The sequence below is a fragment of the Myiozetetes cayanensis genome, unplaced genomic scaffold (assembly GCF_022539395.1).
Source record: "Myiozetetes cayanensis isolate MyiCay16 unplaced genomic scaffold, myiCay2020 scf1, whole genome shotgun sequence".
NCBI lineage: Eukaryota > Metazoa > Chordata > Aves > Passeriformes > Tyrannidae > Myiozetetes > Myiozetetes cayanensis.
The window spans coordinates 109,111,709-109,137,533 of record NW_026086604.1 but is presented as its reverse complement, the minus strand read 5'-3'; the positions used below and the strand labels follow the sequence as shown (position 1 = coordinate 109,137,533).

General features: G+C 40.8%; 1 protein-coding gene across 1 annotated transcript in view; it reads right to left on the bottom strand.

Moving 5' to 3' along the window:
* Positions 1 to 8,388, bottom strand: part of ABHD5 (abhydrolase domain containing 5, lysophosphatidic acid acyltransferase) — a 29,383-nt gene extending 20,995 nt beyond the window's left edge. The window contains exon 1 of the mRNA XM_050327059.1: positions 8,241 to 8,388. Within this exon, the coding sequence (XP_050183016.1) occupies positions 8,241 to 8,365 (125 nt within the window). The 5' untranslated portion in view covers positions 8,366 to 8,388. The remainder of the gene's footprint in view (positions 1 to 8,240) is intronic.
* Positions 8,389 to 25,825: the final 17,437 nt, after the last annotated feature.

The window sequence follows — 25,825 nt, the reverse complement described above, 5'->3', positions numbered from 1 at the left end:
ATCCTATCAGATCCAACAGCACACCACTACTATTTGGCTGATTCAACTATTTAGTGGCTGCTCTCTCTGTCAGACTTATGAAATGATACAGGTTTAAAAGACACTGTATTTTAACCCAGATAATTATGGACACCCAGCTATAGAGAAGCCACAAACAAGCCGACCTACGAGCTAACAAGGTGGAAAAAAAGACTAGTGAGTCAAGGTGGAGGACAGCGAGCTTTCAAGTCAGAGCTGCTACTGACAGACAGTAACATATAATCATGACATCAAGCCTGCATTTAACCAGGCAGGGATGTTTCTGCAACCAGGCTCAGGATATTGTTTCATTAGAACCTTAAGAGCACAACCAATTTTAGGAGTCCTTGTAGTCCTTCATTCCTGTCCCTAAGGCGCAGCATGTTCTTTAATACTTCTTCTGAGAACAGTGAATACAGTCAGAATCATTCAGGCATACAGAGCCCACATACAGTAACTGCTGTCGTGAAAACTGTATATCCAGGGACAAAGCTTCTGCATGTACAGTAGAAATCAGATGCAGCAACCACAACAATATGAATGAGATGTTCCTAAGACAAAATGCTCCAGCAGTTGCAGATGAACATCAGGAGAAGAAAAATATTCCATGTTTCACTTTCATTGCATGAACAGACTAAAAATGATGCTATCCTCAGGGAAAGACCTCGAGGAGCATACTAAACAGGTAAGACCCAGAGGAAGTATTAAGAATATGGTGTGGAAACAAAAAACCTCAATTCTTTAACAAATGTCTGTTTACCAATTTCATGAGGAGACCAAAAAAATGGATGAAATCTTTGTGAACAGGTTAAAAAGGACACCAATTTTTTTCCCCCAGATGACAGTATAACCCTGCCCATAAAGTTCTGTTTAGAGTTTTGAGCCAAGATGCTCCATGCAATTACATGTTGTGAAACTCTTGGAATACTTCAGTAACATTAAAACAGAATGTTTTGAAAACCTCTGCATAATATTTCTAGGAAGTGTAACATACATCAGCCCCATTCCAACAAAGAACCCATGATAGGGTATTGCAGAATATTGCTCTACATCAGGGCAGAGGTGAAAGCAATGCATTCCTCATGTGCTTACTGCATCTTGAACTCTGTATTCAGAACATTCAATATCAGAATTCATGCAAAAATTCAGAAGCAAATTTTCTTGCTGTCTCTACTTATATTAACAGTCCTACACAGGACTATCACTTATCAAAATTAACCTGACATGTACCTAATGAATATGAATCCCTAACCCATGAGCATTTTTCGACTATTTTAGTGATATTAAAGGTTACCATGTGTGTTTAAATTCATTTGAGCAACCTGAGTGTTCAGGAAGTGCAGAGGACCTACAATTTTGCTCTCTCCCATGCTGAACCTCAGACGTAGGTACACCTTGCTGCATACCTTGCATCATTGCAGCTCCCTCCACATTTTCTTCTCTGTCTCCCAGCACTGCCTTTCTTTTATTTTGTTTTAACCATATGTATCCTTTGTATATGTTTATATAATTTCTTCCACGGCAAGTGCTTTTTCAATATGTCCCACAAGAATGAAGTTTATCCGGGGACTGTCAACCAAGCCTGCAACCTGTAACGTTCATGTTGCTTACAGAGGAGCTGTGGTAGCACCTAATGCAAGAAACCATTCAGCATGAGTGCAATAACAAAGAAGCCATGTGTGTGGTCATACAGCTATTAATTACTCCTGTTACTGTTCACTGCTATACAGGTTCCAATGCTACAAACAAGGGCAGTGTCCTGCTGTCCTCCAAAATATCACAAAGTCTTCTCCACAGTCACGTAAAAGTCAGGCCACAATTATACTACAGAGTAGAGAATTAATTAGTCCTAACAAGCTTTCAGTTCCTCCCTAACTTGCAACACACTGTTTAACACACAGGCATTTCCCCATGAAAACTTTAAGGTGCACTAAGTGCTAATAGTACCCAGCCTTCTACTCTTTCCTGAAATCTCTTCTGAGGACTCATTATTCTATATTTTTATTTAAAAGCTAAAATCAAAAACAATCCAGAGGAAAAAAAGAAACCACATTAGCAACTACATACCAAGTATGGAGGAATACAGAATATAGAGATAAAGATGCAGGTGCAGAGAAGAAGAAAGGGGGAAGCTGCACAGTCCCTCTAAAACTTCTCAACCTTGTGACAGAGATCACATGTTTAACACATGGGTTTGGTTCCACAGAAGACCTGCATCCATCTGCTTCCTCCACAGTAAAATCCCACCTGATAAAACTTGGTGTTGTCACAGCTTTGAAGAGTGGCAATACACTGCACATTGCAGAAAGAATTTGTGAAAAAATGCATAAATAAAATTAAGGAAATGAAAATTTACACTTGGTGCCCTTCAGATGTTACTTAACTTTCTACTGCTTTCATTTTATTCATACACCGACTAATGTGCTCCTGCTGCCCTTCAGCAGCCTCAACCTTGCTTAAACCTTGTTAGCCTTCTCATACCTACCATGCCAGCAGCCTGTGTTTCAGAACATCCCCAAGTTCTATCAAACTGGACAACAGCAAAGCACACACCTAACAGGCACCTCTCACCAATCTGCATCACTGCCCACCCACACTCTGCCCTGCTTATCTTTTGTTTATATTCTGTAGTATATTATGCACAGTTTAGATCACAACTTAAATAGGATGTGGATATTTTCATTCTTCCATAAGGAGCCATATAAGAATACAGACAAAAGGCTATCTAAGGCGCCTGATAATATCCCTTAGCTCCGAATATGCTGTACATAAACCCGACTTGTACCTGAGTAAGAATACACATCGAAGACAGGTTGTTTAACTGAAGAGCATTAGAGCAACTTCTACATTGTATTCCTTTATCAAAGTCACCTACGGTGACAGTTACCTTTGTCAAAATTCAAGAACTGGTATTCAACATTTTGGTCTATGTAGCCTCATTTCCATTTCTTGGAAAACCTAAGAAATGCACAACCCTTTTGATAACAGACTCTCTTCTGTACATGCTTACACCACAAATGCTTTAGATGCCAAGGAAGTGCACGTAGTCTTAAAAATATTTAAGAAGCTAAATAAGTCTATAAAGTCATTGCATCAAAAGTCTCCTTGTAGAAAGGTAGAGATACAATTAATAAGCCTTTAGTGTCGGTATGACACTTATTAAATGCAACCAAGAAAAAAAATTCTACAATAGTCTGCTAGAGCACTAACCCACCCCATTTCTTTATTTTCCTCCTTGCCTTTGTCTTCCCTTACTTCAATACATGAGTGGAGTTTCTCGATGGCAAAAGGTGCTATTGCATCTTTTTTCAGAGAATGCCTTTTTATGCTGGTACCTTCCCCTTCTTTCTGTAATCTCCTATTATCCTGAGCTTTCTATGACAACACACTCAGACCACCTTCCTCCTCTGCCATTCCTCACCATGTTTTCTTGCTGTCACTTAAAATCCTCCTTTTACCCTCTTAACCTTATTCCAGACTGACCCCATTCCCTTACACAGATTTACTGACTCACAAATCTCTCTTCTCCACTGACCTCTTTCCTGCTGCTCAGCTTCTCATCTGGACCTTTCAGAGCCAATACAAATGCAGACACTCACCTTTTCTCCCATGCCCTCTTCTCTCTGGCTGTCAATGCAAATCATGTACAAAAAACTATCCTGAAAGAATGCCAAAATTGCAAGTAAATACTTAAAAGTTATGAAATACAAGAATCAAAATTTCCTCAGCAAGCAGTCTTAATAAACCACTATATAAGAGAAAAGACAGTTTAATAATTTATCAGGTGGGACAGTTGTTCAGATTCTCCCATACAAGTTCAGAATAGTCAGAGAACCTCCTGGCACAGATACTGTCCCTTTCGGAGGAGTAGGTCTCTAACTAGGCCTACCAGCCCCATCAGGGTCTAAAACACTTTGCATATACCCAAATTTATGCAATAATGGCTAAAGTTTGCATTCCCCAATGAACCATGGTCACCAGCACTATGGTAACCCCACAGCTATTCGCCCCTCTGGATTTATGGCTCCATTTTAACTTCCATGGGGGCTATGACTCCCTTCACAGGTACCCTAAACCTATTAGGCAACTTTTGCAGTAGTGTCTTTGCTCGATATTTGGAAAGTAGGGTCATGAGCACCTTTCTTCTGCCACTGGAATGAGAGGATATATACAAGTACAGGAAGCCATTAGAAACAATCCTATAAATGCCTGAAAACCTACTCACACAAATACTTTCAGATGAGCTCATGCATGTAACACAAAAGGCATTAAGCACTGAAGCTATGACTGATACAACCCTGCCAGTGAAAATGACAAAATCAGAAAAGAGGAAGGAAATGTCCTTTAACCTTTTCCTACATGTGCTCACCACACTGCACTTATGTCTCACTCAGTCTTTAAAAATGCTGACTTTTTAAAATGTCCCGCTGTTGGTTGCCTGCACTATATGAAAGGCCCTTAGAAATAGTCTATTTTCACAAAGAAAAGTAAGCAGGACTCTGCTTTCAGAGCCTACCCACTTAGTTTGCTGTAAAACCTAGATGATGTAAGCAGAAAAAAAAAATTCAAGAAAAATTCTGACTTGAGTGTCCCTTCATGCTGTAATATCATGCTTTAACACACCACTATGATATCCTTGTAAACCATCGTATTAAGGAGCAGACATAGGCTCTATTAAGCCTAATAAACTATTCCTCTTTTATCGATCAAAAAGCTCACTTCAAAATTGTTTGTATTACAGAACTCTTTATACAAGCTTGAAGGACAATTCAAAAATAATTGTGAACACTGGTGTTTGCAGTGTACATTTTTACCTATTACTCCAAGCCATTATTTTGTAAGAATACAGGCCACTTACAAGCAATTTGATGTAAGCCTGTAAGCGCAGATCCCTTAAAATTTTTGTTTCAAAGAAAGCCATTCCACTTATCTCAGAGGGGAAAAAAACCCCCGAGGGTTGTGGTTTGGGGATTTTTTTCCATAGATACATACACACACTTGGTAGCTGCTATTTCTAGTTCTATTACAAGCCATACGCAGTCTGGCTGCATCCAGATGGAATGTAAGCGAATTCAATACTGGCAAAAGACTTATACTAGGCTGTTTGCCTCAGAGGCAGAAGTCTACATCTAAAACTTACACACAGAAGGTCTGAGGCTGCAAACAGGTTTGGAAAGCACTAGCAGGTGACATGCTAACCAAGCAATCATTGTCATTATGAATACTAAAACATCTGTTTAGTTAAACTTCTCATTCAAATTTGGGACAGGGTCATGAATATTTTTCAGCTGAGATCTTCCAGAAAGTAACTGAGCCAATATTATTCTGTTTTCACCATGCTTTTACACAGTTACCGGATCGCAACAAACCGAGTGCATTGCATAACAAGTTGAGTCACACTATTGTTTCCAAAGCAGATAAACTTCGTATTTATTCTTTGAATACACCTGTCACTGATAATTTAATCTAGGGGTTTGATGGTATATTGTAATTCTTCCTCTCACTGCTACGGCATTCTAAATCAAAAAATAATTAACATATTTCTTTTGTTTATCAAATTCCTCTGGGTACTGAGCTTTGCTCAACTTCAAAAGACAAAGAAATGCTAATTTTTATTATTGTTAAAAACAGACCAATAAAAGCACTAACATTTCAAAGCTAACGCACTTTCTGAATTCATGGAAGAAGACAGTGAGATTTTGTTCTTAGAAGTCTTTAGTGAATTGTGGAGCTTAATCTGAAAGATTTCACATCAAATGGACTGAGTGCTCAGAAGTTCTGAAAATCAACACCCTTTAAAAGCCGTCTAGCTCTGTAAACCATGATGAGAAACTTGCAATAATCCTCTTGAAAATTCAGCCTACTATTCCTAACCCTATGTCCAGATCAACTAGTGTTACACTCCTGCAATCCTGACAGGCAACTCAAGTTGAGGGTGCTTGGCACCATCTCAGCAGCACTCAGCACTCTGTGTGATCAAACCAGACAGCTAATACAGTTCAGACTAATGCAGTGACTGAACATACAAACAAAACAGGTTGAGGCAGGGCTATTTTAAGTCTCTTACTTAGAAAAACCATAAACAAGCAGCAAGAAGGTTTACAAATTGCTTGTATTTTATGAATGTGAACAGGTCAGAAAAAACATAGAACCAAGAAGGGGACTGTAGTTTCAAATGGGTAATGCTGCAGAAAGTGGGGGCGGGGGGCAGGGAGAAGATTATTTTGAAAAGCTATTTTGAGGAACGGAGCAGAGTTACAGAGCAGACAAAACTGCATAGTGCTTTGAAAGAGAAGCCTTTGGAATTTGTACTTGAAAAGAGAATGCTGCATATATATGGCGACAAAGGCATCACAGGAGTTTGGAAAAGATGGATAGTTCAGTTCTGGTCAGATTGAGCTGGTAGAGCAGGAATAAACATAAGATGAAATACCAGAGTCCTAAGTTAGAAAAAGGACTAAAAAGAGAACAGGACTGAGAATGCAGGTAGTTTTGAAAGAGAACAGAACAGATATATAACATGACAACATGCAAACTGTAACATCCTTAATTACGAAGTCATGAATGCACAGCACGATTTTCATGCAAGTAGTTAAAGAATTTTAGGTGGGATTTCTTTAAATAACACAAGACTTCATTATGCAAGAAGGGACATGGAGAAGAAAATGGAAGAAATGAGTTTTTGAGGGCCAGGCAATCGGCAATGAGATACACCAGCAGATATTTAAAGTGTAGGGAAACAGGAAAAATTCATGTAAATGATGCATACAAAGCCTATTTACGCATCTGACAGAGGGGATAAAGCATACGTTTGACAAAGGCACTGCTAGATATCTTCTGATAAAGCAATGTTTGGACTAGACTCCTAAAATATGATGGAACAAAGGGGGAGATAAGTGACCAGCAGACATACTAATTATGTTTAATGAACAGTCTCTGTAGTGGGATAAAGGAGGGCAAACAATGTATTTGGGGGCAATGGAAGGGTATAAGAATGGGTCTGCAATGGACGCTGAAGTGTATAACAAGAAATAAAGCATACACTGAAGGACTAGGTGTGCGAAGGCATATGTGAGCAAAGAACATGTGAACTGAAGAACAGACCAGTGGTTGGTAACTTGTATGGAACCATTTGAATGTACACAGACAAAAGATATAGTGAGGAACTATGTTGTTTCAGGCAGAAGAATGGCTAATAGCTATAATGAAGTCATATATCGAGGGTGTAAGTATTTACAAACAAGTATCAGAAATATAGGTCAGGAACAGGGGCAGGATAACTTATGCCAGAGAAGATATTTTGGTAGATATGAATGCCTTGGGATAGTGAAAGGAAAGAGAAAGTTCACAGAGATAGCTGGAGATGAGGTAAGCATACAGTACTAGAAAAGGGAGAAGTTAGAGCAACAGCTTATGTTTGTAATTTATAGATTGTGCTCTCATCTCCTACTTGTATCAAGTATAGAATGATGACACAGAAAGGCTGACAAGCTTGCTGTCTGCTCTACATCAACGTGAACTTATGGAACGGATGGAATGAGAAGAAAGGGTATCTGTGCGCACAGACAAAGGTCCAAAGGCACACAGAAGCACGGGCCAGCAGCATACACAGACGTGTGGCTTCCGGGGCACAAAGGGAAGGGTGGATGACACTCGGAGCGCGCACACACGCCGAAGCAAAGAAGGCAGAGAAATGCGTAGGCACACACCTGCGGGCAGGTGTGCAATGACAACAGCTGGCCGGCCACGGCGTTGCCCCAGCGCAGAGGGCGAAGCGGCGGGGATACGGGGCTCGCAGGGAGCCGCCGGCAAACCCTCCCGGGAGCCTGCCCGTGCCAGGAGACATCCCCGCGCGCGGGAATCCATGGCAGGAGGGCGGGCTGGGCGGCAGGAAAACATGGCAGGCAGCGTGCCCTCACGCCGGGAGAGCGCCCGGGCGGCGATGCAGGAGCGCGGCGGGGCCGGAGCGGAGCGCGGAGGGCAGGCGGGAGCCCCCCCGGGGAGGAGGGAGCCCCCCGGCCCCAGCCTCGGGCGCAGGGACCGGCCGCCGCCGCCTCCCTGCAGCTGGCGGGCACCGCGGCACGACGGGCCAGCGGCGGGTGGAGGCGGGCGAGCAGCGCCTGTGGCGGCACGGCCCGGCCCGTGCGCCCTGTCAGCCTTCCTCCCGCCGCCCAGGACACCCGTGGCGACGGCAGGGGTCACCCCGGTGCCGCTCCACTCACCCTTCGCTGGAGGTCTCCTCCTCGGCCATGGCGGCGGCGCGGCGGCCGGGAGCTGACAGCGGAGGAGCGGTGGCGGTGGCCGGGAGCGCAGCGAGGGACAGCGCGACGGCGACAGCACCAGCCATCACGGGCTCCTCCCTCTCTTCCTCCCTCCCGCTTGCCCGCCCGCCGCCTGCGTCATCCCCGCGGGGCCGCCCAGCCCGCAGAGTGGCCGCGGCGAGCGCCGCCGTCCGCGGATGGGCAGGGCCCGGGGAGGCCCCCGGGGCTGTGTTTGGGTGTCGTGCGGCCCCAGGGAAGGGTCCCGCCGGGAGGGGAGAGGGTCCCGGGCGCTTCCCACGCGCCCACCAGCGGCCTGGCTGGAGTAAGGCTCCCAGGGGTAGGGCCCGTGTCCCGTTGCCTGATCCCGGGATGAGGCCCGTGAAGAAGGGCCGCGGCTTCCCGGGCAGGCAGAGGGTCGTGTCTACCCCGTGAGCCCTGCGTCTGGAGCGCACTGTGCTTATGTGTACATAGTGTAGCTGTGTGCACCCTGTACACTGTGTACATTGTGCACATACACTGTGTACAATCACAGTTTGTATATACGTGTACATCCTGTAGTGTGTACACGCTGTGCACTACACTGTATATAGATGCTGTGTTCATATGTGTACGCACTGTACACGCTGTGTACATATGTGTACATACTGTGTACACACTGTACATACTGTGTATGTGGCACAGCGTGTGCATGTGTACACACTGTACTGTGTTACACACTGTAGAACGTACATAGACACTGTGTACCTATGTGTACACATTGCACATACTGTGTACATACCTACCAAGTGAGAGTGCTCCCCGCTACCTCCCCAGGGAATAATGTACAGGTGGGACCCAACACATGGCAATTGCATCGGAGAGGTGGCCAGGCCTCTGTGACAGTACACAAGCTGACAAGTAAAGCAGGAGAAGGTAGAACCTAAACAAAACTCTCAGCCCTTCCACAAACAGAGATCTTTGGACAACTTGCATAGCAAGGCCTGCAGAGAGGGCAGAAGAGGCGGCCAGCAGAAGGTTTTCAGGTTTGTAATGTTTGTTTTTATTTATAAGAAGCAAATTAGGAGTTCTGGATGCAACTTAAACACTTACCTATCCCTAAAATGATTACAAGTAGGATAACTATTGCAATTGTCATCTTCAAGTATTTTGAAAGATTTAAGTGAAGTTGTGTCCACAAGGAGGAGAATGCTGGGATGTGTTTGTTTTAGACAGCATTTAATCTCACAATATTGGTTGTGTTACTGTTCAGCTGCGTAAGACCTGCGTTCATAGTGAACAAACAACAAACCTTAACTGAAATAAAGCAGCAAGGTGCAGTGAGTGGAAGGAGTGGCGAGAAGTTTATAAGTCTTGCGTTTCTTCTGAATTTTGTCACTGAGCTCTGAAGCACTTTAGAAAAACAGAGGCAAGGATGATTACTCTTTCTTTTGGTTTCTGAAATCCCTTGATAAAAGGCATAGGGTTAATTTGGTAATAGCTGAAATAATTCTCATCTAAAACCATTCTGCAATTCAACAACAGCGATTGTTGAGATTACACAATCTCAGCTCAAGTTTGTTTGGCTGTGTCACAATGCTTTGGCAATCTGATATTTTTCTCATGAGAGTGTATTTCTTTTTATTATTGCTCTGAAATATTTTATTTACCAAAAATATGGCTATCATGATCACTGCAAACGTTTGCAATGATGCTCTCTAGAATTTGCAAACAGCCTGAAACAGTAGCTCTGAATGCTATGATTTTATTTCTTCTTAATTTCAATCTAATAGTTAAGTTTAAAACCTTGTAAGTGAGATTTACGCCCTACTTATGGAACATGCAAGTGTTCAGACACAGTTATCTCTGCGATTTTAATTCAGTGGTGCTCTCACAAGCACTAACTGCTTACGCTTGTTTAAGAATTAAATGTACAAGTAGCCCACTCCCACTTAGCAGTCCTTTCTCTTACTAAGGAATGACTCCGTTTCTTTAGAGCTGATTTGATTATGTGGATAAACCAGCTGTACTTCTGTGCCTGAAGAAATGACTGTGATAATGCCAATAGAAGAGAGTTGTGCATCAGTTGGCTAATGTTGCAGTGTAAATGGATGAAGGACATCTCTATCATAATGCAAAGCAAATAGTTCAGATGAGTTTTTTCCCTTTTTTTATTTCAGAGAAATTTCTGGACACTGAAAATATCGCTAACTTTTAGGGAATGGTCCCTGCTCCTGTTTAATATCTCACTTCTTTATGTTGACTTTCACTGGGACTTGTATCTGGCCCTCTTTATTGAATAAGTAATATAATTCTCTTTAATAAGTGGTATGTTACCCAAAGTTGCTTTAGAAGCCAGATTTATATTTTCAGATCCCATCATCTAATATAGATAAGATTAAAATAGAAAGGCTTTCCTCTCTCACAGTGAAAAAATAAAATTGAAAAAACCCCAAGCCAACAGATGTCTGCTTGCTTTGTTTCTACCCTTACAGCTTCCATTGTAACACTCCTTTTTCAGGGCAAGCATCTTTTCCTGCTAGCATCAGAAGAAAAAGAAAGTACTTTTTCCTAGCAGAAGAAAAGCAATCCAGCTGACTTTACAGATCCTCCTTGTCCTGGACTGAGATTAAAAAAAATCATTCTCCCTACTAGAGAAAAATTCTGGGCAACATTACAGAAGTTTGAGTGCCAAAGACATCTTTCTTGCTCTGAATTTCACATAATGCCTTTGAGACTATGTTAGAGGCCAGTTCACAGTAAGGGTCACTGTTATTAGCTGTTTAACGTTTGGGATTGGACTATCATTTACATCAAAATTCTTCAAATACAGAGAATTTATCTATTATATGTACTGTGCTTGTGATCCTGCTTTTGATCTAGCAGAAATAGCTGCTTATCAGCTGGAGCTTGTGACTTAATAAAGCACAAAAAGAGAGCAATAGTGTTTATCACCCCCATTTTTTATAATGACCCACTTAGTAAGCTACTTCTCCAAAGTGCATCGCAAATAACTTGCTAAAATCAGCCTGAGCAACCAGTGCAGAGAGGGTTGACTGGGCCAAGTATTTACATACTGAGGTTGTTTATGCTTGTTGTTTATATGAAAGTGATAAAAACAACAGCTTGATCAAAGTAATGTCATATATTTGGTAGATCTGATTTGGTAGCAACAATTAAGGTGGCACCCCAGCTCACAAGCAAAGGGATTCTCACCAGTGGCAACCTGGCAGTGTTTCAGCAAGCCTCTTCCTGACTACCATTTGGCCTCTGCAGGCCCTGTGTTTCTTGCTCTCACAGATCCTCTTGGTCTAAGTGTCTACTCCATATGTTCTCCATCTTTTAGTTCAGGCATAACTTCCAGCAGAAAATCTGAGCCTTGCATCCCAGGTAGCCCAGGCTGAAAAGGAGAGCCACCTTACTGTGATGTTTTGCGGGGTCTCAGGACAGCAAGGAGAAAGCAGAATAAAACTGACTGGTTTCTGCAAATTAACCTGTTTGTGATGGCAAGAGGACCTTGAAGCCATTGTAGAATGTCCCTGGGAGCTCTTGTCCATGCTTTGCTGTCAGTGAAAGATTTCCTCTCTGCCGTGCTTCTTCAGTGGAGAAGCCTGTTTGTCAGCTGCCCCAGGGACTGGAGGTGAAGGTGTTGGAACTAGCTGTGGCTAAGCCTGAGAGGAAGCCCAAATAGGGTGGAAGACTGAAGATTTATGCAGCTCTCAAGATGTGTAAATGAGGAACTCAGCCCAGAGTGCTGTTGTCTGTGTTTCTCTAGGAAGAGCTCGTGCTGTTGCTGAGGTGAGGGAGGAATCCTGACTTCAAATGAGTCTCTTCTGCCTGGTTTTGGACTGCAGTATTATGTCAGTCTGGCAACTGGATGTTTCAGCTTTGGCTATGTCACTGAAGAAAGGAGAAGTTATACAAATGTCGGTCATTAGTGGTGTCTGGAGATTCATATTACCGGCCCTTTTAGACCCCAGTGGTCTACAAGGGCACTGAAGCCCCCTGGGCAGCCTGTTCAAACTTCTAATATGTTTCACTGCTTTGTGGACTCTGTCACAGTGCTCCCCTGCAAATTTAAATGGCTGTTTGAGACCGATGGCACCATGCTTGTTGTGTTCCTAGTGTGACTGCTTCATGGTAGCCTGTTTCCTAGATGTATCTGGGTGTAGGAATAGAGTTTAAAATAAGTGTAGTTCAACTACTTGAAGGTCCTCATTTTACCTGCATCTTTCAACCAATATGTCTCTGACTCTGGTGAGCATTAGGAGGCTATTTCTACAGATACCCAAACTCCTGGAAGCTGTGAGGGATGTTGTTGACATGGGGCATTCTATCTGAAGCGAGGCCAGTGTTTCACTATAGGCCTGCCCTGCATAGGAAAACACTCTGTCTCAGCCTCCTGTTCTTTCACATCCTTGCTGTGCAGGAGGGCAAGCTTTCTTGTGCCCCTTCCATGACTCATGTCTGATCCTGCTCTGGGAGCAGGCTGTCTCTAAACAGGAAAATCAATGACATGGTGGCCGTGACTGTAAGGGGACAGTCCTAGAGAGAATGTCTGGGGCAAATCAGAGCCTCTGGTGAATCTGGCACTTAAATGAAAGAGTGTAGTTGAGGTGAGCTGTAAGAAAAGTTTTGCTGGTTACTTCACCAGGGTCATGTGATGGGAGCAAAGAACATACCAGTCCTGACTGAGCTGCTGTCACACCATCTCAGAGTGGGTTTGCATTCAGAGCCCCTGTCTGCCCTGTAGGCACCATTTTGAAACCATGCCCACAGCAGTTACGGTAGAAAGTTGAGCAACTGTGTGCAAGAGTCAGCTACAAGGAGGCCAGGAGAAGTTTAAGTGCTCCAAGGAGTGAGTGAACTGCAAATAGAAGTGCCTAGATACAGATTTTTTTAATATATCAGTATCATCAACAACTGAGTCCATGACAGGCTTTGTTGCTAGGCAGAACTTCCATCTTGTCCTTCTTGGCTATTCTAGAGTATATGACTCACATGTGATTAACCTAAAAATTCCCTCCTAGACACAGGAGTGGCTGGGGAGAGACAAGGTCTCATATTTTCAGGTGGGTGGAAGAGTGCTTCCATCAAGGGTGCTGGTGACTGTGTCTGCCTGGGTCATATGTGCTCGTTGTGAGAACTCATCCGATGAGACATTCAGCTGCATGAGACAGGGTGTGTCACTTTAAGGAGTATCCCTGTGCCACAACCTTCTGTTTCCTCTCCCTCACCCGTAAGTGTGAATACCTACATGAACACACAGGCTCAAGACAGAAGAGCCTTCTAGACTTTCTGGAGACGTTCACACAGAGCAATAAGGCTGTTCTAGTTCTGACTGCAACTAGCTGAAGAGGTGAGGGTAAGCATTAGTTGAGACTGTCCATGGCATAGCAGAGTGAGTTAGTGATATGCAGGACCAGAACAAGTTGTATAATCAACATGAACCCCATAAAAGTCAGGAAGGCATCCTTCAATGAACTTCAAGAAGAGGAGGGCAAGGGTCACCTGGGAGGCTTGTATAACAGGTAAATGAAAAAGAAAGAATGAATTCACAGGAGCTGCTAATATTAAGAGCACCAATACAGATTTTCACAGCAAAGCAAAATCAGCAACTGTATTTAGGAAACTAGCTTGGCTAAATCACTCCAGTTGAAGAAACAAACCTATAGGAAAGGAGAAAGTAGGTTAGCTTTTAGGCTGGTTGTTAGGGCTGAGAATAAAAATGTGACAGAAGCGCATAGAAGCAAAACCAGAAAGACACAAGCTTGAAATAAAATGCAACTAGCAAGCAAAATAAAAATTCCTCCCCATCACTCCAGAAGCCTGCTAATTGTGTGAGGCAGAAATCGTTCTGTAACTGCAAAGTGAGAAAATTGAAAGGTGTCTGGAAGGCAGTACCTTCTAGATTTCATTATCCAAGATCAGTAAAGTAAGGAAACTAATGCACTATCCAGGTGCATTTTCAGTTAAGAAAAGGGTAGAGTATTGAAGCCAGGTGTTTTCAAATTGACCTCAAGTCTTTCTTAAACTTTGTCTTAGTGTATTTAAAGATCTTGCTAACAGAGTCTCATTGTCAGTAATCAATGTATTTGAGAAGTTATAGATGTTATGTAGGATGGAGGGAGGCTGTAAAATGACAAGCATGATGGAGGAGAGAGAGGAGAAAGAAGGCAAGGTCTGAGATTATTAAGCAAATTAATTTTGATTTCTGGAAAAATAGTGAAAAATATATTTGTACATCCCTAAAAAATAACATGAGAATGAGTAACTGGCAACAAGAAAAAAAAAAATCTCAAAAATCTGATTGCCTTTGCAACAGGATGACATACCTTATGGAGAAGAACTGTAGATTCAATGTCTTGATTTTCAGGGAACTTTTTATGTGATTCCCATAAGCAAATTGATAAAGTGTGTTCTATATTGATCTGCAGCTAAGTGCATTTTCCCAATGCTTGTTGGAAGACCAGAGTTACAGGGTGTTTTTCTATCAAAATGGAAATGTGTATCAAGTTGGATCACACAGATTCAGAATGTGGTGACCTAGATGGATGCTTATAAAAGGGAAAATGCTTATCAAATTCACATATGTATCAGGTTGCGAGGGAGTAAGTATGATGAAGGATAGGGACATAATAAAAAATGATCTTCAGTTAGAAATATGGAAAAAAATGGGAAGCCAGTCAACCAAAACAGATGCAGACGTAGGCAGGAATAATCATCTGGTCAGGAAAACTGGTTAGGTAGCAGTTCTGAACAGTAGTAACTCGGGCTTTGAGTGGTCACAGACTGAGTGTGAGTCAATCATGGCTTGTTACTGCAGAAAAAGATAAGCTTGCTGCTAGGCTGTATATCATGAGGATTAGAGTTTGCAAGACTTGGCAAGGAATTCTGCTTTGCTTAACAGTTGTAAAGCTAGTTCTGAATGTTGCACATGAAGAAGGATGTGGACCACCTAGAGAAAAAAGAGAATGTCAAGGGCCTAGAGGAAACTTATTTCAGATTGGTTAATTAGGGAAGAATAGGAGTAAGGAGAATGACAAGAGTCCTGAAGTATTTGAGGAGTTACTAATGAGGTGGGAATAACCTGTTTTCTATGTCCACCAGGGGCAGAAATTGCAGCCAGGATATTTTAGTTCAAACATTAGGACAAATGTTTTTCAAGGTAGAGGGACTGGAAAAAGGTTGCCAGTGGTATGGTCAGTCTGTCATTTGGGTCTTTAAGAACAGGCTATGTATATATCCTTAATAAACAGAAACGTAGTAGGTATAGTGAAGCCGCCTGGAGGCAGGGAGGTTGTCAGTTTGACTTTCTGAGGACCATTCAGCCCTCTGTTTCTATTGTTTTTAATGTCATAGAATCCTAGAATCATAGAATAGTTTGGGTTAGAAGGAACCTTTAAAGGTCATCTAGTCCAACTCCCCTGAATGAGCAGGGACACCTTCCAGTAGACCAGGTTGCTTAAAGCCAATCAAAAGTCAACCTGAACTTGAGTACTTCCAGTGATGGGACATCCACAGCATCTCTGGGCAACCTCTTCCATTATCTCCCCGCCCTCATCATAAAAAAGTTCTTCCTTATATCAAATCTAAATCTACTGTATTTCAGTTTGAAACTGTTGCTCCTTTTCCTATCACTACAGGCTTTGGTAAAAAGTGGATCTTGTCCACCAGTACACCCATCGTCCTGTCTTATGTCCTGGAGCCTGCGCCACTCCACTTCATACTAGTTGAAGGTTTCAACCCAAAAAATCCTCCTCAATATCCTGCTCCTAGTTAAGTTATACATGAAACACAGTGCAACTTCTCTGGTGTAAGAGATTCATCAAATCCTGATCTCATCCTCAGCCTGTTGGTTGTAAATAAAAACTTGTGCAATGTTTTGGAGTCTTCTTTTTACATAAAACTAAACCTCTTCTTTTTTAACCTTGAAGCACGTGTTGCAACACTCAACGGGTCAACAATTTCCAAGCATCTGCCATGAGTAAATACATGAAGCATCTAGTGGGTATTGTACTTGATTATCTGGTAAGCTCTGACCCTGAAATTTCCAGTCATCACTCTTGTGAAATAATTTCTTATTGCAGAGTGTTTTTGTTAAAAACATTATTTTAATACCTCTCTATACTTGAAATACAATAAACGATTTCAACCAGATTTGTCAAAATAACTCGTTTTTCAGCCTTGTTGAGTCTCAGTTATTTATGTATACAACATGAGTAAAGAATAATTACCTCAACTAGTAAAATCTTTTGCTTTATGTGTGTGAAGAGAACATTGAAAGCAATATTTGAAGTCAGTCAACATGTTTTGTTATAATTTAATAATTGTTTCTTCTTTTGAGAGAAATTGTCCTTTTTTTTGTTCTCAAAAGATAGTAAATCATTAGGGCTCAATAAGGCAAAAAAGAAATATTCATTATTTGTACTGATTCTAGCTGGTAGAAAATAGCAGTAGTAAGGAGTGAAAATTACTTTTCTCTTTGGAGTTTGGCCTTTTTAACATAGAGATCACTTTTGTAAGGCAGTGTCAAGATGAGTAACTGCTTAAACTCATTTTGAAATATTTTTCCCCCTATTTTTCCCTCTATTTGTAGCCTCTGTTGCTGACCAGATTCAGCCTTGTGAGTTTTTTTTTAAATTAGGGAATGCAGTGACAGAGAACACAGCTATGTCTATGGTGCACTGTTTTAATTTACAAGAAACGTACACAAAGTCTTATTTCCCCAAAAGAGGAAGAATCAAATCACACAAGGCATAATGTCCTCTCACAGTTTGTTCTTTCAAGTTTCTCTTGCTGATATGTAATTGCTGCTTCTCTTGCTCTCCGAAGCCTTTTTCTTTCTGTTTGTTTCCTGGGTGCTGATGATAGACAGATAAGCACTGTCCTTCTACGCTATACTGAACCTTTGCATTCACATTCAGACCACAGTGCTACCCTTTATACCATATATCTTAGTTCCCACTCCAGCCTTGTCATGTTGGCCTGGATTTCAGCCAGTCTGGTTTGTTGTTTTTGTTTTTTTTACTGCCAGTTACTGCTAAATAAAGGCAGTATCTATTCTGCCCACTATTTTGAGCAGTGCAAAGTCAGTGGCTACTCCCAGAGATGGCAGATTTACAGGATGAATTTGTATTCAAAATTAAATATATATTTATGTGTTACTTAGTGTTCAAAGTGCTGCAGTATATAGCAGCATATATGCTGCACTTACGGGTTGTTTTTTCCTTCAGGATGAAAATACACCATCACTTCTGAGAGAAATGGACCCTTTCTCCCACTGGTATTTCCCACAGGAGAGGGCCGGCTTTGGAACTGCTCACAGAATGGTGCTGGACTGTTGCTGTGAGAGGCAAGTACCCCCGAGTACTGCTCCTGCTGAGTCTTGAGCTAGGTAGGAGGAAAAGACAAGTAGCCCTATTGCTCACAGAGTCAACCCTTTCCTTTCCTGGATACTTCGAGTTTCTGTGTTCTCCCTGAGGTCCTAATTAAGCTGTCCTGCAGCTGCTATCTGTCACAGCTGCCTGATCTCCCTCTTGTTGGGCAGAGAGTGCTCATGGAGTTCAGACTAGTCCAAAGGTGGGAAAACCTGCAATTCATCAGTGGAAGAAATGGCTCTTGTGAATGGCAGAGTTGCTGCATCTGAAGTGGCAGAAACTCCACTATTACAACAAATGCCATCCATGAGCGTTCAACGATTTAACAAGACAGTTTCTGAAATGGGAGAAAAAGAGTATAACTTTTTTTCTAACAGGTTGTGGAACAGGGTTATTCTTCCAGTGTTACCACATCTGCAGCTCAAGACAGCTAGCTGTCACACCTCCAGGTAAGCTCCTTGGTGAACAAGTTCTTCAGCTGAACTGACTAGGTCCAGATGGGATGCCAACAGCAGCTGTGGTCACACCTTCTCATTAAGTCATGTGTAAGATTCTGTGTGATGTAGGAGAGCTCTGTCGTTGACCTCATTAGGATCAAAAGTAAATTGTAGTGGCTGCCTGCAAGACCCTGTGATGACAGTAAAAGTTTTGCCATCATACTTTTGTACCAATTTAACACATCATGACTTCTGTTTTCATATGCAGAGACCCAATCAACTAGAGCTCTTACCAGGCTTCTGGGATAAAACCAATCAAAAGTAAGATACTGGACCAAAATCTGCTTTGAGTTGGTTTATATTTCATAAAAATTTTAGTCAGTAATTGTTATGGAATTTATTTTCAGTTGCAGTATTGCAACCAAGTGCACAGCTCATCTGAAGTGTCTCCCAGCTTCAGAAAATGTTCAGGAATCTTTTAATTTCTTTTGTTTCTCTTTATGTTACTTCACTAACCCTTCTTTATGGTTGCTGCTGAATATACATTTAATTACTAAATTTAGTGCTTCTCTTCACATGACCTATTTCCTTTGAGTCTTAGTGCTGTTGCTTAGATACGCTTCTCTCTTCTTTTTGAGACACTTGGTTTTATCTTGCTTTTTTCTGCGCTTTGAGTGATACAAATGGACTGCTACTGAATATTTTTTCAGGGTTTTAAATGTATTTGGGTTGTCTGGCAACTTGTTTTCAGCAGAACTTTTGTCTTTGATTGCAGATCTGTTGTTTTAGGTATAGTATATCCCGTGTAACGTGGAACATTGTACTGTTCTTGCTTTTCTTTACAATCAGTTACAAAAATGACTCCATTATGCCAAGTAAAAGCCAGTCACTGCATAACTTATGAGAATACTAATATTTAGAGATAAACACAGAGATATTAAATTTTCTTTTTGTATGTGTACTGTGGCTGCAAGTTAATTCCTGGAACATCCTTATGTGCGTTAATCTTTATGTTTTAGTCACAGGATAGGAAAGGTAAGTATACAACAGGAATAAACGCAAGAATTTTAATTTGGACTGAAGCATCCTTAGTCCTGTGTGGAATTTTGCTTATACCATTTCAAAAAAGGTATAGTAGGCTAGAACAAGAAAAAGTTAAAGGAAGGATGGTGGAGACTTTCAGAGGGGGAGAAGAGCTACGACATGTGGAGAAGTTAAATAGGTTAGAATTCTTAGCCTAGAAGAATGATTATGGAAAGCAGCATAAGAAAAATCATTAAAGCAATGAATGGTGTGGAAAGGTAAACAAGAAGCAAGAATTCACATAATCTCAATACACAAAAATTAGAAGCATCCTGTGAATCATAGCACAGGTGAAAAAAAAATCAGAAGGAAGTACTTTTTCATGTGACAGAAATAGTGGAATGTAGTGCTGTTGAAGACTGAGGAGCCCAAACTATAATAAAGGGAGTAGGCAAGGTAATGGAAGATGCCTGTTGATTGTCATTGAAGATAGAGGCCAGATACAAATCCCATCTCAGTCCTTTGGTTACTGACTGCTGAAGGCTGAAAAAACAACAGGAAAATTCAGAGCATGTTGCTAGATTTTTGTACAGTTTGTATTCTAATTTATATAATGTACTGTCTGGCCTGTGTTGCTGCATCTTCACTGCTACTTGTAACTATGCTAACTTAATTAAAGATACCTCCCTATGCTACAAGCTTGTCTTGATTTAGCTGTGTAGGATGTTTGGACACGTAAAGCAATTCTGAGAAGAAAGGGGAAACTTTTGAAGTTTACTCTTGTCAAAACATTCCATATGCTTACTGGTGTGCGGCTAAGTAACCACACTGACATGAGTGTTTATTTAATACTGTGTATTTTCTTTGTAGGCACACCCAAAGTTTCATTAGGGTTTGTACTGCTAGTGAAAAAATAGAAATCGAGGAGTTAGAATTCTATGAAGAGCACAGTAATTGATGTTGATGTGCTGTGAAAGCACACACATGAAAAGAGTTAAGTACATGGACACTCAATTTATTAAGAGTATTACCAAATGTTACTTACTTGCAGATGTTACTGTAGGCTGTAGGAAAGAAAAATTAATGGGTATGCTTGTTAATCAAAATGAGTAAAATGTATACAATCATATTCTTGGTGGGTAACTTCTTCTGTAGAGAACTGTTGGCTCTTGAGGCTGACGCAGAACACTCCTCTCTCAAGAAAAAGAATAAAGTGCCCACCTAACTTGAGAAACAAAAGGCTAAATAAGCTACTTAAATGTAGCTGCCTAATACTCTTTTTTTTGTGTTGTGTGGTGAATCTCTCCTGTCCTCCCACTGTTGCTTCTGAAGGGTGCAGATCTGTCTTCAGTCTTGTGGTGTATTTGCCAGCCCTCTGCAGATTCTTTGATACCCAAGGGTGTGTCAAGTGGCTCTAGATCATGAGGATGATTTCTGTGAGTGGCAGCTGAAGGGTCGGTCAGGGAGCTCTTGCTGACACTCCTTCAGGTAACAGAAATATGAAGGGAGCTATCTGGGGAAGCAATTCCTCACCTCGAGGTGTCAGGGCAGTGATGTACAGCCCAAAAATATAAACATTTATACTTTAGTTACATGGGCTGAACTTAGTGAAGTCACATTAAAAAATCACATTAAAAAAATTAATCACATTAAATCACATTTATAATTGTAATGTAATAAAACACATTAAAATGTTATAGTGTAATAAATCACAATAAAAAAATCATGTATGTGTCAGTTATGTACGAACAGACTCCACACTGTATACAGTACAGTACTGGGTACATTACTTTGATTCAATTTTTACTTGATATTGGTATCTAGTAGGAGCTTTAATAAAGGTCAGTTAAATGCTGAGGGTTTTTTTTTTTTCTGGTCTTTTAAGGATCTATCATTTCTTTACAATTTTTCTCCTTATTCAGATATGTTCAAATGCTGTTGGAATTGTCATGTACCAAACACATACATTTAAACTAGGAAATAAATGTCTATGGCTTCCGAAATTAAAAAAAACAAAGGGTGAACGACCTTTATTACCCACTGCATCCCTCAGAAAGTTGAATGATGACACAGTAATCATGACATGTAATCATCCCGTGACAAACAAATAGTAAAAATTAACAAAACAACAACAATAGATCTAGATAACAAAATCAAGGAGGATAGTAATATATAATCAATATATAAAATAATCTGCAAAATGTCTATCAATCAAAAATTACTAAAATAATATTACACAAATAATACTACATCTTACCATAAGAGCTCTGTATTTTTTTAATAAATGTTAACATTTTTGGCAAACTTACCATGTTATTTTCCTTTGTATTTATCATAGAACATTATTTTGGTCATACAACAAAATCCCAGGAGTATATTGAGACCTCCTGAAAGACCACTTAACTAAATGGGGCACAATTGAAGGCAAAACAACTTTCACCTTTGAATTTAAAATCCTCTTTAAAAAAAGAAAGGGATGTGTGTTTAATTACTTTGCTAATGATTAAGGAAAAAAGTCCAGCGTATCTGGTAACTCAGTATTGTTTATTAAGAGTTGCCTAAGGAAAGGATGTGGAAAACCCTAGTATATTCACAACATGTCTTTCTTCTGGCTAGATGGTGGTCTTACAGCACGTGAGGTCAGTGTTGCCAAGTGGATTATTTGCTTTCAGTGTGAGTTACTGTTAATTACATCGTCTAATATTACCAGTATCTATCTTAATTCTGCCATTTACCAATCTCCCTGCTTTTAAGAAAGTTAAATGCCTAGAATGTTTTAGATTGGAGTGTTTCAAACCCAAGGTAGTGTGAGTTTCAAACTTGTCTGAATTGGCAAAACTCTGCAGCTGCACACATTCTTAGTGGTTTCAGAGTATACTAAGCTGGGGATGGCCCAGAACAGCCTGTTCTACCAGTTATTTCTAGATCCATATTTCCAGACACACAAAGATGCTCATTTCCAGCAGGTCCTACATATCTGGCATGTGGAAAACCATCTCTGTGAACAAGTTTTTGTTTACCACTAGGGGTAGCCCTTACCACCAGCCCTTTTTAAGTACCTGAGAGGGTGTCTTGAATGTGTGTATTGTGCACTAACACCAGCATGGTGACTGCTTCTGGACACCTGAAACCATCTCATTCTGGAGGTGGGATTTCAGTTCAGAGAAGCTGGTTCAGCTGGGACACAGGACCAGACCTGCTCCTTACTCTCACTTTTGTTGTGAAGCTGTCAGCTTCAGAGTGACAACATGAATGAGCGCTGACAGTCACTCAGCACTTCCCAGCATTTCCAGAGTCTCCAGAAGAATAGTCAAGTTCTCTCACAGCCAAGTGAGGAAGAATCACAGACACTGTTGCAGGTGTAGATTAAGTAAAGCAATAGAGGATTTAATCCTCCCACACCTCCACAGTGGCCTTCACCACTTTGTCCCCTGCTATTGTACAGGGAACTGGTGCTGTAAGTGTAGCACTGCAGCTTCCCTCAGAGCCGTCAGTCCCAGTGCCTGGGGAGATGCTGTGGCTGTCTCTGTCAGCACTCTGCCTGTGCTGCTGGTCCACACTGCTGTGTGTGCCAGCCCAGGGAGCCTGCTTACCTCATGTGCCTCTAGGGGAGTGTGTTCTTGCCACATAGCCCAGTATGTCCAGGGTGTGCACCTCTAATGCATGATCTTGCACAGAAGAGAGAAGCCTTCACCTCTCGACTTTGTGTAGAGCCTCCATGCACCAATAGTGCAGTAACATAAGAAGCATTATATTCCCATGATTCTAGGGCCTTACATGAAATGCTAGTGAGACTCCCTGTGACTCACAGGCAGCTTTAAATACACCCACTCACGCCCAGGCTGGGCTGGGTAAGATTGTCTGTACCCAGACACTTCACATCTCATTAAATCTGAAGTGAACACAGACTGGTTATATAACATAATACCAAAGTACTATGCTATTTTTCCTGAAAAGGAGAGAAACCCCAAATGGAACTTGCATTTCATATTATGTTTTTAGTTCATGACTCCAGATCCCCCAGGATAAAGATTTTTAAGGGTAACAGTAATTGGTAATCTTTTCTTGACTTGTAGTTGACATTTCATATTAAGAATGGGGAATCCTTTGATTTAATGTTTTGCTTAGCTTATTTCACTGTAGTACCAGCACAAAGGAGCGCTCCCTTCTGCAACAGGGCAAATACTATACCCTCCTGCCATTCCAGCTTGGCAAACACTAGACATCTGCTTCAGAAGGAACTGAGAACACAAATAGAATTTCTGGCTTTTACCGCATTGCATTTCTAATTGCTGATTGGAGATGATTCTACTAAAATAAAACCTCCTTAAAATCAGATTTTCTATATCTAAGTGTGCTTCAAAACAGATTATAGAATTAAAGATTACAGAAGTAAAACACAAATCCAAAGACCTTGATAAAATCAAGGTTTTTCTGTACAGACTCATAGTACTAAATTTTAAGTGGACCACTTGATACTAATAAAGATAATATGCTAGTCTCTAATTAGTTTGAATTTATATAAAATGTCTTTAAATTTATGAATGTTTTGTATCTAGTATTTCTGAATGTATGACTACAGCAGGCAGGTCAGGTTAAACATTTTTTCAGTTTTACTTCGAAGGCCTCGTGTTCCCCTGAACTGTCAGAAGATATCATATATCTTTATGACTCCATGCTCTGAACATCTGATGACAGCACTGGGACCCACGTGAACGCAGATGGTGAAAAACTGTACCACACTGCATTCAAGGAACTAACTAGAGGCCAAAAGTACATGCTGATTTAGATCAGCACATGCAGTCTTTTAACAATAGCATATGCACACTGCCTAGTTCTGTCAGTACTTTACTTGTGGAAGAGTACTCAGTACTCTGTGGAAGAGATCACAGCAAAAGATTTTCTCTTTTGACTCATCCCATTTCTCTTTAATAGCTAGTATCATTTCAGTGACTGCTACAGTATTTCACTGAATATTTCAAATGGTGCTATTTTCATTAGTTCAATTTTTTTTTCTCGGTATTGTTGGTTACTAAGGGGGCAAGGTCCATAACTTTGTGAAGCTCAGTGATTACATTTACATTCTCATAAAAAAAATAAGAGTGATTTATTCAAGGTCTGTGATTTTTATTTCTGTTTTGGAGTCTTCAGTGAGTAAAACACCTGTATGCATCAGTTTGGGGCCATCTGAAAATGGTGTTTGAGTATGTAGATCTAGCGTGTAAAACTAGACTGACATCAGGAATAATGGCAAGTTCAGGACCTTAGAAATAGCAATTAACAGCAATAGGATATCTATAGTTCAATGGATTTAAATAGTTTTGTCATTTTTCAAGCAATGGTGAGAACAGTTAAATAAACAGATGTAAAATTCATACTATGGGATAGCAGTTTAACAAAGAAATTATATGTAGACTTGCAAATGTGTCTTACAATGCCACAGTGTATATTGTATATACATACAGTACATACATATATTGTATGAAAGGAAAACAGATCGCAGTCTTTAGATTTAACATTATTAGGCAGCTGTCATATCTCTGATCATTTTGCCAGCAGTATGCCAGTGCTACTGTTCTTGCCTAACTGTATAAGTGAATGCATTTCCTGAGAGAAATCAATTTATGACAGTTTGAAGAATCAGCTAGAAAAACCTACTCATCTTTTCATAATCAAGAGCTCCACAAAATACCAGTTCCCAAGTTATGCTTCAAGTTACTTAAAAGTTAGAGTAAAATGGACTGTATAAAGATGTGGCATTTGCATTTAATATAGACACTTCCATGAAGTTGTCTGTAAGAACACATTAAATAGTTCATGAAGCACAATAAACCGTGTGTGTATCTGATGTAGTTTGGAATGGCTGATGGTGTTTCTTCTCTCTGATTTTGGTTTGCTTTAAAGCTTCATGCTGTGGTTGTCCAATGGCTGAATTCAGGCACAAGGAGGGAAAGATAACTGGAATCATTAACTTCTTCAGCCCTCCTACAGCCATTCCCATTCATAATTCAAAGCCTTCAGCACAGGACTGTAAGGGGATTTATCATGTTGTTATCTTCAGTGAGTGTTACTTTGAAGGTAGTGGCTGGAAGGACTTTTACTGAATAATAAATCCCTGAATTTGACTCACCCAAACCTTGTTTAAGCTCTTTTTGCTATGATCATAATATAGCAGCTTAGTTAAGAGTCAGAATAATCTTTTTTTCAGTTCCTAAATCCAGGCAGAGATATTATTAAAACAGGTATTTGAAAAACAGAATCTACTGAAAGGCTGGTAATCAGATGGTACAGTCAGGGACTGCCTCTGTGAGGCACAGCCTCAGGCATAACATCATGGCTATTGAAGAATCCAGACTCTGCACCTTTTGTTAGAATGTGTTAAATTCTGCTATCTAATAAACCATAGTACTTAGCCAATTGACTGTGCTGTACTGTTTCTAGACATGCACTGAACAAAAAAACCAAATATGTTCTGTCCAGGTGGGTGACAGACACCATTCTCAATAATAATGCAAAGAAAGAAAATTAACTTCAAATTGAAATATACAAGACAGCTTTTTTTGTTGTTGTTGCTGTTTTGGCAGAAAATGCTAATTCCAGCCTTTACAGTTGATAAAGCTTCCAGATGAGAGAGAAAAAATGGTGTCATATGTCAGTCACTGGATGGAGGCAGTCCAACAGAATGTACTGAAAATTCCAGTGAAGATTTACTTCTGAATAGACCATTAGG